Raw genomic sequence first — 19,503 nt, 5'->3', positions numbered from 1 at the left:
ATTCTCCTGTACTGGAGTAAGTGATCCACGCTTGGACCATACTTTCTTTGTGTAGTAACTTTTTCTGTTTCTGCTGTCTCATTCGCAAACGAGTAATCAAGTCGGTAGCCCAAGTAAAAGAGCAATGACTAAAATCTTCACAAATTTCCCAAACTGTATTCAATCTTTTCAAGAAGTAACTTCATGTTCTCGAAAGTCTCTTTCATATTAGAACCATGGAAAACCATTACTGAAGGACATTTGTTTTCATTGTATAGCAACACTGCTTTCAAGCTAGCTTTTGAGCAGTCAATGAACAATCGCCAGTGACTTGGATCATATTCGAAATTCAATGAACTCATCGCTACAGGAATATTATTACAATAGACTAAATAATCTGTTTTAGAGAAAGTAGATTTTATTTCATCGTCACGATGTGGGAAATAGAAATTTTTGTATCAGTAGAAATTGAATTCCAATCATTTAATCTAGACCCCAAAAGCTTAGCTTGTTTTTTAGACAAATTCAAATCAGGTACTTAATCGTTTAAATCACTTTGTATCAATAAATGCGGTTATTTTGAAGATGACGGTTCATAATTTGGGTCACTCTCTTGAGATACCTTATCGGATTGACTAAGAACAAATTCCTGATTAGAAAGAAAATCTTGACTTTCTGCTTGATTTGAAGGTTTTAGCACCGGCAGTTCGGCACTATGTAGGATTGGACAATGTGTTTGGACATAGATGAGACGCGTTCTGTTTGAATCAAAGAAAAACAACAATCACATACATGATCTTTTAGTTCTGTCCAAATCATTAGTATACCAAAAGGCAAATGTCTAAATTATGTTTAGCTCAACCTAATAGGATATAAGTTACAGAGCATAAATATGGAACCCAGGATTTATCTTGGTGGCGCAGAGGAAAACAAAAATAGTCTTAATAGCGTAAATGTTCGAAGCTGAGATTAAAGAATTAATTCTTCACACACTTAACAAAAACTGTCCAATGTAACAAACGTAACTTAGTTAAATGTAATCGCTAAACTCAAATTAACAAAAACACATAAATGAGGCCAGAAAAGAATATTTAGCTGTCACAAAAAAATTGGATGTGACTGAAGCAAATAATAATGAGGGTATATCAAAACAAATAAAAATCATCACAAAGTTTGTGTGACAAAAACAGTGTATAGCAGTGTATAATCAGTCTTACGATGACTATTCTAATACAAAATATACTATTAATGATTTATATTTATTTGAATACTTCTTTAGTTATATTTATGATAACTAAAGCTTTAATGATTTTAAATGAACAGAGGAATCGCACTCATCCATCATTAATGATCGCAAGAATATAACTATGTTCTTAGTTGCTTTGTTTTTCTTCAATTTCGTTTCTCTTTGTTTTAGGTATGGTTCAAAAACCGTCGAGCAAAATGGAGAAAACGTGAAAGAAACGCAATGAATGCCATGAACGCAGCTGCGGAGTTCAAAACTGGTTTCGGTACTCAATTCAACGGTCTTATGCCAACAATAAGCGACGATAGTTTCTACTCCTACTCCACATACAACAATTGGGCAACTAAAGTACCGAGTCCTTTAGGAACTAAACCACCATTTTGGCCGGTAGTTCCTACGAATCATCACCAAAGCCCTGTAAATTGTTTTAACGCTGCATCTTCCGTAACAGGAGCAACAATGAGTGGCGCGGTCAGTAGCATGCTTCCAGGCGCCATGGGCACGGTGATGACATCAACGACTCCCGGAGCTGTGTCGGCGCAACCCTGTCCTTACACTACTCCCGCAAATCCTTATTCTATGTATCATCACAGAAGTGCAGCTGAACCTTGCACAGCTATGTCATCTAGCATAGCTTCGTTAAGACTAAAAGCTAAGCAACATACTGGATTTGTGGGGTATTCTAGTGTAAGTCCTGTTCGATCATCGTCGACAGGTTTATCTGCTTGTCAGTATGCAGGTAGTGGGATAGGTGTAGGGGAGAGGCATGGCTGAGAGCAGGAGGTGGCCCTTGTGGCCCAACTCAAGCACGAAGACCAAGACGATTGAAGTTACAGTGACCTACGGGCATGGTATTGAAGTTTTTAGTTATTCTGGACGATATAAGCAATATTCAATACATTAAAATGAAAAATTAGCAAATGCGGCACTTGAAAAATCGTTATTTGAAATACTTTTCCACAAAATTTATGAATTCTAACATTTGGCTTTACGTTGCCATTTTAGTGGGTGTACCAAATGCCGTTTCACTCGAATTTGAAAGTTATGTTATCAGTATTTGCCGATATTAACTACTTTAAATTAACGCAGTGATTGAGACAGTATCAACTGGTTAAGTGAGACTATTTTTTCTAAGATAGGTTCTACTTAATATCATTTACAATCAAAGGAAGAATCAAAGTAGCATAATACATAGTCGTCTGAAACGATTTATTTTGATCTGGAAAATATAATCGTGGACTTCATCTTAGTTTGGTAAGAGCCATTCCAAAGAAACTTAATGTTATGGTAATCTAAGGTCACGACAGACCAGCGAAAAACAATATTAACGAGTTAGATGCCAGGTAGTACTTGGAAAGCTCAAAAAGCCAATACAACACGGTTCCGATTGCATTTGATTGAAGTTCAGAATGTTTAGAAGGTGTAAAAATTTCAAGCCCATTCCCGTTTTTTCGGAAATATTTATTATGAAATAAGAAAAATTAAAGGGTCACCGAAATTTCGAAGTTTTGATCAAATTGTGTAAATATGTAAAAACTATAGTTTGATGTCATGTGTAAAACAATTGAAATGAGAAATTTTGAAATCTTGAAAAACGCATTCTTAGTTTAATTTTCAACTTGAGTCTTCCATATGAATAGCCTAATTTGAAAAAAAATCACTCACAAGTAAATGATATGAAATTTACAATAGTACCTTGAAAGGAATCCAGAGCTGGGTAATGGAAAACATTTTTTATTATAGTGTTTTATTCCTTATTATGGAATTATCCACTTATTTTGGTCATATACATTGATTATAAAATAAAAATAGTGATTTTTTGTCATTAAAATACAAATTTAAATTTTATTATGGATTTTTTCCATTAAAAATTCTTTTTTTTTCAGAAATTTTAGTGAACAATTTCCATATATTTCTTATTCTATTTATTCAAAAAGCATTTATTAATAATTGATCTCTTCAGCAAGCTCTTTGAGACCATGGTAAAACCATTCTTTGGACAAAAAATTGTCGGACTGCATTTTCAACATCTTATTTCGATTCAAATTTTTTTCCACGCAATGTGTCCATGGATAAATAGTAATCTGAAGGTGCAAGATCTGCACTAAATGCTGGATGTGGTAGGAGCTCAATATCTCCAATTTCTTTGATCTTATTCCGCGTAACTTTCGCAGTATGTGATTTAGCATTGTCTTGCTGCAAAAAACCCGCTTTCAGTTGACTAAACCTGGATATTCCTCCGGTATAATCTCGTACATTCACTTTAGCTGTTTACTCCATACCTTGACATTGATAGTTTGATCATCTGAAATGATTTAGAAGCACAATAAACTTTCAAAATTCCACCAGACAACAATAAGACTTTCCGCTTGAATCAACCTCTCTTTTTTGTCTTAGTACTGATTTTACACCTTCGGGTTATTTAGATAAATCCATTTTTCAACACAAGTAACAATGCGGCAAATTAAACGATCATGTTTCGACAAGGCAAGGAGCTGTATAGAGTATACCTCTATATCTTTTTTATGTATAAAGCAAACACAAGAGGGTAAACCCTATTACATTTTAGTAGTTCGAGTGATGCCTGCCGTGTGAATATTGATATTGAACTTCTGTAGACTATAGTGTTTGTTAAAGACGTGCCCTGGTAGCTGATTCCTCAAGCTCGCACTTCTCCAAAAAAAGGATTCCCGATAAATTGAAATTATGGGCGTCTGCAGGCGAAATCGGTGTTTATGAGCTACGTCTGCCTGTCCAATAGTACTCCCAATACTGCTCTAGGTGGGTTTATGTTACACAGCTTGGAAGAGTATCTGCCGTGATAGTATCGGTATTAGCGACATTTTTTCTATGCACTAAACTCTCAACTCTGGTTCACGAATTGCTCTCTTCTGTATTGAGTCGAGCATCTTCAAGGTATGCTTTTGAGCCGAATTCCAAATATGCGAGCAATAGTCCAAAGATATACGAATTTAGGCCTTGTAGAGGTTTAGAAGCTGTTGTGGAGTATATAGCTTTTTGGTCTTCAAGAGGGGTTCAAGTTTTTGTGAAGCTGCTTCAGCTAATCGGTCACATGACTATGCTAGGAAATATTGCCCTCAACCTCAACATCCAACAGGACAGGACCAAATTCGAAGTCTCTCAGTGCTAGCTTTCTTCGTAAAAACAACAGCCTCCTTCTTTGCAGCAATAAACTCAATCAGATTGCTTCCACCTCACTCGAAATGCTGTCTACGGATTTGGGTGTTAGCTGAGTTTATTTGAGCGGCTGATTTAAAATACGACACCAATGTGCTACCGTCGGCGTAACTTTAGATCGGGTTTGCAGTTTTGTCGAGTAGATCGTTGATGTACAAAAGAAAGAGAGTAGGTGAATTCCTTGAGACACCAGCGTTGAGCTTAAACCTTTCTGAGGTGGTCCATCGATAGTGATCCTGATGGATCGATCTTTGAAAATTATTTTAGAGTACACTTAACATTCATAATTACACCAACACACAACAAGACTTTCCCCTCTCTTTGCTGTGGGTTCTGATAATCTTCCTTTGTCTAACTATTGAATTTTCCCGTTTCATCACAAGTAAAAATACGCCAATCGGAAGGTTGACGATCTGTTTACATACATCTACTGACATTTCGCATGAATCTCAGTTAATTCGACAACTTTTGTAGATATTACATAATGATTTTAAATGGTGCTTCCCGCTTCTCTTGTAACCACAATATTCCACGCAGGTCACCTCCATTAAAACGATTAAACCAACGATGTGTTGTTCGCTCATAAGCTGTGTCTTTCCTTTCAATTTTACATATTTTCCTTGCTGCCACGGCTGCTTGAACTTTTTAAACTAGTCTTAACAAGTTAAAAAATGTTCGAATCGAGGCATAGGCATTTTCATATATGAAATTATCTATGCGACAACTTCTGTAATTAGCATAATTATCAGCCAATTTCAATTATTAAATTTTCTATTAAATGTTAGGTTTTGTTACTTTAATCTGGCAATAACAATGAGAGCAAAAATAATTCCTTTAATAACTGCCGTTACATCAAAACTACGCACAATCCAATTGTGAGCATTGATGGAGAGTATCACATTTATTAGTGTTATTTTGTTATAAAGAAGATAATTTTTCTTTGGATCTCCATTTGAGGCAATAAAACTATCAAGAAACAAAATATTATTATCCTTTCAAGCTCTTCAGATCGATAACCCTGTAGTACTGAATATTTCACGACGCGACGTAAAGTGTTGGAAAGAGTGAATAACTCCAATAGATATTTCACGTGTTCATAATTCCAATGTCATTGTCAAAATGAAATCCTCCTCATTTACTGTGGTTCAGCTAATAGCAAAGTTTGGATAATCTTGGAAAACTGCGTAAGTACAAAAGCATATCTATCATTATTGAAATATTTGGTATCGTGTAATGAAAATATGTGTGCTGATTAACACTAACAGTTTATGCTGACACTATAACAGTTTACATTGGCAGTGTCAGTACTCATAATAAAACTATGCTTACTGCTCAAACTAACAATTATGAGGAAATAGATATTTCCATGATGTACCAATGAGCGGGATGTTATAGAAACTGTCAAGTTACACATCCAAATGTTGACTTTTACGTTCGAGCTTCGTCGACTATAATATGCGGGTTCAAACTTGCTATATGGAAATGTTTTTATTATTCTATTTCTGGCGAAATTTTATTTTAGATTAAATTTGGTACACAATGGAAAATTGGTAGTTGAGTTGTCAATCATCTACATTTGACACGATAGCTGAAGGAAAGCAAAATATAGACTACTATCATTTTCGATATTATCAAAAAAGTTCTTCTAGAAAAGTTATTTTGAATTAGAAACAGTATTTAGATTTGATCTATGATTTCGTTTGTAGAAAATGGTTCCGATTTTTACTAGTTCTCCTACTAGGTCACATATTAGGATTTACGTTCTTGAGTAACTAATAACTTGACAATTGCAGAAGATGTATATCGTAATTTCCTCCTCTATTCCACAGAAACTACCTAGAATCTTTGCGTTTCTTTCCTTACCTGCAATATATCCCAAAAGATTGAACCTCATTAGTTTGATCTGTAAACAGAAGCGTGTGTTCTTTGCACCCTTTTTTGCTCCTGCGATCTTGCCTTTTTTGGATCCATCAGTGAGTGTCACCATTTTGAGGCAAACTGACCTCGTTTTGATCTGAATAATCCTCGTTAAGAAGCTTGACCTCAAATTTCATGACAACTAGGTACATGCGTTGGATCCTGTCGAGGGGTCTTATAAAGATTATATTTTAGGAAGGAAATCCCTCTACGAATTGCTAAAAATGTATTACTTTTGTATGTTTAGACGTTTTAAAGCTTGAAACAATTTGCGTTATAATAATATAGCAATTAGCAAAGTAAAGATTCGATGACAACTCTCTTCCATGGAGAAAACAGAAAAGTCAAGAAGAATTATTTATTATACTTTATCCCGAAAATCTCACATGAATGTTTCGAAAACACGAGATCTATAGACAATAACAAAAACAAAAAAACATACTAGATAAGTAACACTGGACCATGAATCACAAAAAAAATTTTATCAGCGGTAATTGAGAATGAAGAGTATATGAATAAGTAGATACTCAATTGTTCAGTTTTTTTTATATTGAGTTATATTGAGGAAAACGTTTATGCTTGGAGACCATATAAAAATATCGATATAAATGTTTTCAAATTTAGATTTCTGATATCTCAAATGCTAGTTTCCCCAATTTTTATTAAGAATAGAATTGTTGACGGATGGATGTTAAACCATTTTCTATGTATGGACTTATTTATGAAACCCTTTATATTTATTTCCAATGACTGTATGCGTAGTGTAATATTTTATTTATTCAGAAAATGACATTGAAGGCATATCTTTTATATAACATAAAATTTTAGTATTAATATACGTAGAAAACTACCCTGTTAATAAAGTATCATTTAATACTGATCAATCATTTTTTATAGATTGACGTCGGTAAAGGATTTTATTATGCCGTTAAAAGATATCTTTTCAAGATTACAACAATTTCTTATCAACACAAAAAATTGATAATCTAATCAAAAATGGATTATTTTTATGTCTTTATTGTATTATTTCTAAGATAATTTTCAATTAAAGACCAATTTAAAAGTTATAAAATACACTACAGAGAATTTTTTTAAATAATCATTTATTAGTAAATTTTGGAAATCAGAAATGAATAGATATTTAAATCTTCAAAGTCAAATACTATATAAAAAGTTTTCATTTTTATTTAGTATCATATTCTGCCTTAATTACTACCCTTATACTAAATATCGTAACAATTATTGAGAAATCTAAATAGTCAACAAATTATTGAAAACTTGACAATGACTTGGATTTTGCCTTGTTGATATTTGTGTTCATGCTGTAGTTAATATTTTAGAAAATTCTCTGAAAACACAGTACACAACAAAAAATATGTATTCAGATCACATAAATGCCAACCCATCGTACTGTAGATAGATAAAAACATTTTTATTCAATAATTATAAATTTATTTTATTATGGTAGAGTTGCTCAAATATTTTTTTTATTTAAGATAATGCAAAAAGTTTGAATGTTTTATACATCAATAATAAACAAACCAACTTCTTGCACTACCTTGATCTAGTACAAATATAAAAAATAACCATTGTTATTGTGCCAAATGTTTTCAGATTTATCCAAAGACTTTATTTTGAATTGTTTAACGCATTTTTATTATATTGTATATTCGGCGGTCGATATTTATGAAGTATATTAGCATTTTAATTCGATTTTAACATGTGGTTTATTCATAGATTACACTTTCTGAATAAAATGCCCCTTTTTCAAGTCCCTGATCTGTAAAATAACCAATAGAGAGAAGAAGTAGCATGAGTTAATACATTTACTAAGAATGGGTTACCCGTATTATCCATTCGCAGTCACCTTGGTCGTCCTAGCCTAAGGGGAATATACAGAACTGGATTATCCTTCAGGCATCGCCGGCTTCAAAGCAAAATCTTCCACTACGTGAAATCCTAGGATTATCTTCTTTGTGTTAATAAGAGCTAGGCTAATTCCAATTTTCCTTCTCAATTGCACAGTCTTGCCTGTCTGTGATAACGAAATTCCACGTGCCCTCCAATCTTGACCAGGTTTTCGGCAAATTAATTGCTCCTGAGTCCCTTATATCAAGAATCGAGAGTAGCTCTACTATCTAGCTTTCCTAAATTCGTGGCACAGTAAATATGATGAAAATCAGTTAAGACTTAAGCAAATATATATTTTACAATTCTTTTTTGGTTGTTTTGCGAAAACTATTCCCGCTTCTTAATAGCATGAAAAGTGAGAAAAACATTATTAAAATCACTGGATCCAGTGATAGAGATATTAGAGGAGTGAAAAGTAAAAAACATGTCATGCGGAGAAGAGTAAGGGAAACTTTATAACTGTTCATGTACAGACCTCGAAGACCAAAAGCGTTGGTAACAGAATGAGGTGAATTTTACAAAGTTAAGCCATGGTTTTCCAGTGAATTTGATGGAGCTTGCGGTTGCTAAATGGAGAGGAATTGAAATTATTGGTGCATATGGTTGGACTAAATAAATTGAAACAATTCTTCAAGTCGTTACGCATTCACTTTATTATTCTGGAGAGGTGAAACCCGGTCATTTTTGATTTCTAATATTCCCAGTTTATTATTCATATTTTACAATAAATCCCGGCTGTTAAGCTTTGAAGGGGTAGTTAAAACCTGAAAGAGGAGTATATAATTTTGTTCAGAAAGAGTAATATGATCAGAAAAACATCAATATAATCAATATATTCCATGAAGATGGACCGCACAATAGAATGGTCTCAGAATTATAAATGGATTCCATATTGATGGATATAGTCAATTAAGTACCAATTTTATGGTTTTAATTAAATATTCGTAGACTTTTTCCTTTGGTGAGATTATTGATTTATAAAGTTTTTCTTCAGTTTCGTGTTTATACTTCGTATGGTAAAAATTGTTTTTGTTTCAAGTTCACATATTCACGTTAATATTTTGATTTCGTCTACCTTGTTTTCAAATATTCTCTTTTCTAATAAAGACACCTTTTGTTTAATTTATTTTGCTTCTATCCAAACATTGTATTTACTCTTCAATATGTCAAATACATCATGGTCAGCCCCTCCCATAATAAATTTCAGTATTATTATATCCTTAATAGAAGTAACATGAAATTTGTTCTAAGCAGACCATTCTCCTAACTTACAAATCATATTTTTCCAAATGTAAAATAATCATTCTGTACGAATGCATAATGGTTTTATTTCTTTTGTGATTGTAAGGGGCCCTTTTTGCAGGCTCCATGTACAAAGGCTGCATTGTGCAATGTAAAATTATGTCGTAGATATATTGAATGAAACGTTGAATGAATGAAAAAAAAAATAAAGAAAGTTTGTTATTTCATTATTTATATTATATAAAATAGGACGTCTAGAGATTTCCAAAAAAAAAAAATGAAAATCTATCGTACCTTTTATTCGATTATACTCTGCATATCGTTTGTAATTGTTCAAACATTTTCAACCATCTAGTCACAATAAAAATATCCATATCAAAATAGTTTTTTATTTATTCCCTCACCAATTTACTAATTTAAGAGAGGAAGATTCTCAAATACTGGTAAAAATCAATAAGCTCTTTAGCGGACTGCAGGACTATAGCCTTTGAGGCAACTTACTTAAAATTTATCGTTTACTGTGTTATTGATTACAAAAGCTTCTCCGTGGAACTTTATAGTGTTCAATTTTATTTTGATGCTTGCAAATCCAGTATATAGCCCCACAGGGCTTCAGTTGTGAAAAGTAGAACATAAAAAATGTGGAAAATTGTAAAAAATCCTATATTAATGTATTCATAATTTGGTATAAATATGCATTTAATAATAACTTGCCCAAAAGACAATAGGTTTGATAATATTATCAAAAAGTTAAAGAAAACATAGCTTAACAGAAAAATATGTTGCAAAGATTTCAAAAATTCGTCTAGTCAGAATATAAAGAAATGAATTACGTATCCTTCAACGAGGATCTTCTTTTTAAAGTTAAGTAAGTTTCATTATAGCATGGACTATATGTTATGTAGTGTTTTTCTTATTTATTCAAAATTTTTCTAACGGTGGAATCAATTTGTACACACTGTCTCTTACATACTTAATTTATTCACAGACTTACACTAGACACTATTTATAATAATCAATTGTTCACTACTTATATAATTTATTTAAATCGGTTACTATTGACTATTTCCATCCGTTCACCATGACATTCAATTATATACAGACTTCTCGCTACTAAACAAGCACGTATTTATACCAGAAAGGAATTTCTCGAATAATTCTGTAATTTAAACGAAAAAATAAATAAAAAGGTCTTCCTAGAAATTGGTTAAAAAAAACAATATAAACAAATCGCTGCTGTGATAAAAACCTATAGAAAAATAATATCAAATGGTTTCCGCTTCACTTGCGTACTCGACGCGTCCACCAGATTTTGGATTGAAATAATCAAAGAGAACAGGCCAAAATAAATGCGGAAACAGATCGGTTCAGTATCGAAAAGGGCGTCCGATATTTTTTATGGATGACGGAGTAATGAAATGAAACACCAAGCTCACTAATAACTAATTCCACAGTGTCATCAACACTTTGACATAAATGTTTGTTTGTAAATTATTTAAAACAATTGAATAATTATGTGTTTTCATTAACCGTGGAAGCACCGATTTTTCGGCGTTCACGCGGCCCTTCCAAATTTTCTATAATAACACTAGAATTCACAATAGATTGCACACTGCACCTTGCAAGTTGAAACTAGACTAAAATGTTAAATATACGCAACTTGGACCTTCTTACTATAAGAAAAAATTTAAAATCGTATTTCTAACTTTTATTGGCAAATTGGTACTTATAGATCTTATTATACGGCTGTTTAATCTTCAATACACATGGCTTTTGACCAGCCCAAACCTTTTTCTATTGCTCTCTACACCTTATACTTATAAAATACCAATAAAAGCCCCAAACATGACCGTACTAAATTATGGATTAGTAAGAAGGTTTTATTACTCTCTCTCACATAAAAACTAGACTATAAGTACATACGGCTTCTAGTTTGTAGTTAGAAGAGAAAAATTTTGACACAATTCACAAACATATTGAGAAATCCGCTACAAAGCAGATGAGAGCTTTTCAGAAATGCTTTCAGTCATGAATTTCACGTTGGAATATGTGTACTCGTATTGCTAGCCGGTTGTAGTACCTACCTCGAGTTTTTATTAACGTTTTACTTTGTCTATAATGAAAAAATTCACAATAATTTTTTATCTTATCTTGAATTTCTTAGACATTCCACGCTGTATCATAGTTTACGGTCAATAAATAATACGAGCCAAAATATATGAGAAATATTATCTCAAGCAACTGACATGTAAATGTCAGTAGCGACTGCAATATTTACAGTATGAAACTACTCACACCGTGCATTCAGAAGATGTTTCATTATTGAAAGGTCCAGTATAATGCAAAACATCTTCCAATGTTTCCCTTATCTCAGATTTTTGCTTGGCTAACTTAGTGTGAGACGAGACACTACTGTGATGAAGAATTTAGAACAATAATCAATATAAACATAAAGGGCAACTTATAAATATCACATTTGTGAAAATAATGATAAAAACGATAAGACAATTTATATTTCTGGAACGTAGTAATCGACTCGTTTAGGGTGTAAATTTAAATCAAGATTTCGTTGTGCAGGCCACGTATTCGCCGAACACATTAGTTTTCATTACGCAACACTCGAATTGTATCTTGGTTAGTCAATAGAAGTGAAAGATTTATTTCTTGTCGCATCGCCTCTAACAAATGGACCAAATAATCGATACTGATACAGCGACATCACTAGATTTATTGCAAGAACATGACATTGGAAAGAAAACATACGCCGTCAAACGTATCGGAGTTGTTAGTAGCGGCAGATGTGGTCGGTTAGATAGTTCGATTTACTTTTCGTATAGTTATTTTGAAGGTTTGAATATTTAAACTTTAATTTAGGCACTAATAATGTTCCAAACGAAATTTTATTCAATATTTCTATAAACTTAATAACATAACTAGACCGTTTTTTAGTCCAACTGATCACCAGCATTACTTAGCATGTAATTAACTTCCTATCCTCTCCGATATACCTGGTACACATTTTAGGAAAAATCAACACACTTACACGAACCCAGGCGGGACGTTATGAATCGAAAATTCGCACTGTCTCGTGACAGCGCACCGAGGGGATCACGACTGCCTAGATCTCCGCGGAGCTATTCTGCTCCTGGGCAGGCATGACTTAGTTTAGTTCTTCGTTTTATAAAAATTTTTGTGTATATTGTTTTGTTCGATATTTATGAATAAGTTTAAATAATTATCGAAATTTGATTACTGTGCTACCTCTTCGCAATTCTCCTCGCTAAGACAAGCGCCCATAGAAGCTTATGTATATTAAAATTTTTTGTCTGTAATCAAGATATTTCATAAATACAGAAGATTGAAATATTTGTAGCGCAAAATGCTCCAATGTATGGAAAGTAAATAAGCGTTCTTACCACGTTACATTCATTCGTAGTGAATTTATTGGGTATGCTATGAAGTTATCCAAATTCACTATTTTCCATATTTTCGCCTTGCTTAATGATATTTTTCCCTTTATTCTGTCTAATACCAACTGCTTGTGCAAATTTTTCATGCATTTAACGCAAATTGGAATTAAACAAGGAATAGTAAATTTGGAAGCATAGGATTTCTTCCAAATATAAAAAATAAAAAGTATGTAGACTGTGGAATTAATTTTAAGTAGAAAAGTTTTATTTTGACAGTTAAAGATACACTACGGGTCAAAAGTTTTGTCCACCCCATAATCCATTATCAGTTTCAAAATAATACACTTTAACAAGTTCGTATACGATTGCCGTCGAATTAAAAATTCCTCGTGATACGTACCGTGGACTACAGCGTGGAAAAGTATACATTCACTACGAGCTTTGGCGATAGAAAACGTTCAGGGCAGCCTCGAAAAACCACAATCACTGAAGATAAAGATATTGATTAGTGAACGTGAACGACAACTCAAGGACCGCAGCTCAGCTCAATGAATCTAGGGATATGCCGTTGAGTATTTGTACAGTGAAAAGGAGATTGAGAGAAACTGGTCTTTTTGGAAGAGTGCCAGTGAAGAAACCTTTTTTGAGACGCCAATATAAAGTTAAGAGGTTGCAGTGGGCTAAAGAAAAAATATATTGAAGGAAAATGTAGTACATTCCGGCTATTGCCTGATGGACAGGAAATTTATCTTCCAGTATGACAACGATCCCAAGCATTCCTCAAAGATGTGTAAAGAGTATTTGAAAAAATTGGAAGAATGTACTGAAAGTAATGATTTGGACGTAATAGTCGCCCGACCTCAACCCGATTGAGTTGTTGTGGGACAAATTGAGCAGGGAAGTCAGAAACCAGTGTTCTACTTCTACTACCACTTCACACCTTTGAAATATCCTGAAAAACGGATTAAACCAAATAGACGAAGATTATTTTTCGAAATTGTTACTGTAATTTTATTCTCTATATTCTCATTTATATATGTTCTTTAAAACATAAATATCAAAATCAATCGTATTGTTTTTATTTGTACGATGCAAACTATAGAGTGGGGAAAGCTTTCTACCGGTGGCATTTTTGAAATCAGCATATTGAAAACAATGTAAAATCAGCTGCTGGATTTCTGACATCAAACATTTTTTCCTTTTTGTTGAGTAGGTATTTAATTCTACATACAATTTGAAAAAATTAAATCTGTTTATACCAGGCTTCATATTATTTCTGAATTTCAATTTTTTATGCAAATTATCTATCATTTTTTGTGAGTGATATTACTAATCTCTATAGTCCAGATCCAACAAGTTATATAATATTGACGATAAATGTTTTTTGGATAACGTGAATCGATAAAAGTCGAGAATGAAATTATAATCAATAATTACAATGATAATATATTTTTGATGCGGTAAGAAAATAATCCAGATTATTTTTATTCTAACCTACTTTTCAGTCCAACTATTAATAATTTAAACGTCTCTTATCAAATAAAATAATAATTGCAATACTATCAACGTTAATAACAATGGTGCGTTATTATACTTCCAATTATAATAGGGATATTTCTACAAACATAATTTCAACATTTCAATTATCTAAATCGACATTATATCTTCAAAACCAAGCCGTCTGTGGGAGAACGTTATTTCTTGATATTTCAATTATCACGCAAGATTTACTAATCTCATCATTCGGTTGCCTGGTTACATCCGAATGGTTCCTAGCTCCCTTTCGGATATGCCCTTTTAATGTTGTTCATTCTATCTTGTTTTAGTTGCTCGGTTATTCCCTAAAACCTTATATATCTATCTTTAGGGCGATGTCGCTCATTGTAGGGAAACGACCCGTACAGTGTCTAAGGGCTAATTACAATATTAGAGCTATAAAAGTTAGTTCAATTATATACAAATGTCCCATGATATAGATACTGAGTTGGTTAGATGAATAAATTAATTATACGAGGTACTTTTATCACAATGTTGTAGTGGTAGTGTAAACATTGTATTAAGTAAGAAAGTTGCAAGTGATAAGAGCCTATTTATATCACGAAAAAAAGTGGATTATTATTGACTCAATTTCCAATGGACATAGAGGTATAAAACATAAAGAATCGGATTACTTTGAAAAGATCGGGAGGCAAAGATTGCTTATGGCAGTGGAAACTACAACAATATCATCTAATATAATTTTATGTTCCCCCCATATTGAGTACAAAATAAAGTTATGGGTCTCTTTTTGAAGCAGTACTACAATTTACTACACAGCAAAACAAAGGATATTTCACTATACAAAGAAGATATAGAAGTACAGTGTGTAATTTTCGTCTTAATCAAGCATAAAAAAGTAATTCCATGACGATATCATGTTTAAAGTTATATGGCATTAATACTTATGTAGGAATGTGAATAGCAAATAAGGCTAGTCACTATAAATTACATTTGGCATCATATGGCTGCATTTAAGTAAAGAACAGCAAGAATAATTGTCATTTATTACTGATTTGCTAACCAAGTTATCGTCTTCAGAGACCGAGGGTAAACCTGATAACTTTTCCCACCAATAAATCTTCTTCCGCAAAAAATAATTCCAGCAGGAGAACCTCCTTCACATTTATTCCTTGACTACAAAACTATAGAGTGTGCAGTAAGGAATAGAACCTTGGCCCTTATTTAAGCTTTTCTTACATATTTAAACCATTTTACATTCATAATATTGATGTCATGATTATGGTTGACAGCGTGATCGGCAATACTCGATTTTTTGGTGCGTCCATATTTTCAATGAGCTATGTGCTCTTTAAACAGGACAATAACGGATCTCTTAGTTTGCCCAATCAACGCAGCTAATTTCATAAATACCTCTCTTTTCCAAATTTGGTATTGTATCCTTAGGAGAAGAAGGTTTATTGGTGGGAAAATTCAGTATAAAATAGGTAAGTCAAGTTATCAGATTTTAGTTTACCTTCAGTTTCTGAAGACGATAACTTGGTGATCGAAACGAGCATCCGACAGTTTAATTGTGAGTGTTGATATAGTGATAGTATAAACAGTGTGTTCAGTATGAATATCCCCAACGCTTCCAAAAATTTCAACTTAATAGCAACGTATTCACTTATGTTTTATAAACTGAATATCTAAACATGAACGCAGTTAAAACTAATGTCCAAAGCCCTATTAAGATCACAAAACAAAAAAAATAATATAAAACAACTCTCACTATTGAAAAAAAAAACAAGAAAAGCTAAAATGGGTACATACGAAATAATATATTGTTTACCTCATGACCGCTATTTTGACGTAGATGAGCTAATTTTTTAAAATAGCCAAATTATAATGTGAATAAAATTTATAAATGAAGAAACAACATTAATGGAACCAATTATAGCATTCAAGAACGGCACGGCGGGCCTATCTGAAGACCTATGTGCTCAACGGCCCCTTGGCCGCCCACTATGAACTATGAACCATTAAAAAAAGTAGGTTTTTCAATATATTCACCCAAATGCATCTTATATAGCATGTAAATTCACACTTTTCGATTTGAAGAAGAATTATTTCGGGCTTTATCAAAATAGGTCAAAACTTTAATTTTTTCTTGTTTTTTGAAACTAATTTCATATGAAAAGAGACCAAAAATCAAGACGATCTATCAAAAAAACATTTAAAAAGGTCTAAGTAATAAAAAAAGAAAGTTACTGATTTATCTACTCGCCCAGTATAGGAGACTCTGATTATGAGGAAGGAAATTTGTTTTCTGATGTTTCTGATAAAACCGAAAGAGAAAAAATGATCATTTAAAATCGAGCTAAAAGATTCCATTATTCCATACGTGGTGAACCTGGCAAAGAATTATAACATAATTTATGAAATTATTGTATTGTTGTTCGTCTTTGAGAAATGTGCAAAATTTCAAATTAACCCGACATTTTTAGGTGTTCAAAAATCGAATTTTTCATATACATAGATGTTTATTAAAAATAAGCTAAATTACTCCAGAAATAATAGAAAATAAATTTATCTGGGGTCAATATAACTGTAACATCAGAAAAGAAAATGGAAAAGGAATATAACACTTTTTAATTCGACAATTGTTAATATTTCATGAAATTGAGATTCAAATCCACAAAAACTAACGCAGAATTCCACTTATAGATAGAAAATATTATAAGAAACAAAAAAATATAACTTGATATGAATCAAATGAACCATTATTTTCCGGTACGAATGTGTTAAATTCCAATCTATATTAGATGATTAATGATCAAGTGTCGATTCGGAGTACTGTCAGGAGGTAAACCATTCATCCGATCGCCATAACTCTTCCTGAAGCTTTAGAGAATTATCTGAAGCCACATTACGCGGCTTGTATTTTAAAGCTCGAAGCTTTTTATTTCAATTTTGCGCACATTTAAAGCTCACTCTTAAATTAGCACTGTATTTAGCTTAATCTCTTTTCGATACTTGCCATTATATCTATATTTAAATTGTATGTATCCACAGGTAGCTCGTTTTCAACCAATTTTTTCGTGAAATATACATGATATTAATATATTTATATCCCGTTTTATATATCGAATCAATTCTATACTAGGATATAATAGGAAGTCAATTTGATGATAGTTTACACTGAAAAATTTTGATTGATCTGAAATGTTTCCAAAATTCACGTATTTAATATATCAAACCATGCTTTAAAAAAATAATATAGTAAAACATTATTTTTTTGCGTAATTAATACAATTAAGTTTATTACAAAACAACAAACCTGTCAGCCTACCAACAACAATATATTACAGAATCAACGTCAGAAGTTTGTTGTGGTTGGTCCCTTCGCTCAACCTTCACCCCTAAAATAATATTAAACGTAATAGGCCAGTATTTGATAAATGACTTGCCATTCTCAGACAACATCACAAACTCTATAGAAGATATTTAACCATTGAAGCTTTCCTGTTAAATAGTAACATCTCTAGAGTTTTCATTATACTATCTAACGCTGAATATTCATATTTTTACGAGAAAATGACAAAATTTTCATCTTATGTTTTAGAAATGAACGCAGGGCTTCCAGCATATCTCAGTGTTGCATAGTCGACTTTCTGTTCTCTGAATGTATCGACATTGAGGAGGAGAAGTTTAAACATGAATCTCCTCTGACTATAGCGCTCCAGCTCCCGTAATCTAGGAATAGCATCAAAAGATTATGCTCTTGTTATTATTGTTTTAAATATTGAGCATTAAATTGAAAGTAATCAAAATAGCTTATGAGTAGTTTTTTCGCGTTGAAGAACGAAAATACTAGGACAATTTCACCCCATCAAATTTTATTGCCATTACTATTTCTGGATACTGAAGGGGCTATGAAAATTGGGATTTTAATTTTAAGTTAATATGCACTCTTTGAAATGCCTACCATGGGTACTAGCTCGCGAACTTTCAGTCGATGATCATCAAGTACTGCTTTGTGGATTTTGCTACGTTGATCTTACAATTTTTCCATATTAACAAATTCACTGAAAACGTTTACTATTGATGGCTGCCAAACAAATACTAAACAACTTGCCCTCTTCAAACTTGAAACAAATTCTGTAGAAATTGTGTACTTTCTAATAAAGTGGTATTTTTTAAGCAACTACCGCCATCTCCAGATCAGGCGAGCTACTTCTGGGACCATCCTCGTAAAGTAGGGCAAATGCGAAGCCGAAAAGTCAGTTAAATCATTCAGGATCATGGAAAAAATGTGTTGTTTCATTGTTAGAGCTCTCTTTTAGGGATTTACTTTTTTTTCGTGTTCCTGCTATATTTACATCAATCATTTTCTTTGCAATTATTGAATCGGGTATTGTTTTTATGTGTTCCAACCATCCTAGTCTTCTGGATCTTCTAATTTTGTTTATTTCTTGTTCATCATACAATTTCTTTAGTTCTTGGTACGAATACATCCTGACCACCAGGGCGACCAACTACAAGATCCTAACGTACGATGAAGAAGAAGAAAGAGGGTTGAACCGATATATAAGTCGCGCAATGATTCAGTTGGTGTTTCCGTTAGTTGTACTTCTAATGATAAGCAACACATTCCAACTGACTCATTATTAAATTTGAGTGCACGACAATGCGGGCTAACTTTGTCCAAAGTACGGCTGACCATTTTGGAATGATCATAATATCAACATCGAACTCATACTGGAATGCTAGCTTAAGAAATTTATCTGATGCAAATACTTCAAGTACTTGTTGGAGTTGTTGATCTAAGGGATTTTTTACTCACAGATTAGGATTGTCTTGCTTTCAATCAAATCTTCAAGTTTTCAATTGAGAGTGAAAAAATATTCATGCGATGTCTTATTATGCTATTTTTGTTTTAATATTGACTGTCGAAAGTATTTAAAAAAAGCGAAAGTCTTGGACCAAAAACTAGGTTATAGGAATGGACAGTTTTTTCAATGTAAAAGCAGGACACCATTAGGACAATTTCACCTCATGAAACTTGAGGATTTCTGGATACTGAAGATACTGAGAAGAGTTTTCTTTCATGATAACGTTCTA

At 32.7% G+C, this 19,503-nt stretch overlaps 1 protein-coding gene across 1 annotated transcript in view; it reads left to right on the top strand.

Moving 5' to 3' along the window:
• Nucleotides 1–9,874, top strand: part of LOC130897448 (pituitary homeobox homolog Ptx1) — a 69,924-nt gene extending 60,050 nt beyond the window's left edge. The window contains exon 5 of the mRNA XM_057806304.1: nucleotides 1,397–9,874. Within this exon, the coding sequence (XP_057662287.1) occupies nucleotides 1,397–1,999 (603 nt within the window). The 3' untranslated portion in view covers nucleotides 2,000–9,874. The remainder of the gene's footprint in view (nucleotides 1–1,396) is intronic.
• Nucleotides 9,875–19,503: the final 9,629 nt, after the last annotated feature.

Source organism: Diorhabda carinulata, chromosome 1 (genome assembly GCF_026250575.1).
Source record: "Diorhabda carinulata isolate Delta chromosome 1, icDioCari1.1, whole genome shotgun sequence".
Taxonomy (NCBI): Eukaryota; Metazoa; Arthropoda; class Insecta; order Coleoptera; family Chrysomelidae; genus Diorhabda; species Diorhabda carinulata.
The sequence above is the reverse complement of the archived record's forward strand: the minus strand, read 5'-3'. Positions and strand labels throughout refer to the sequence as shown.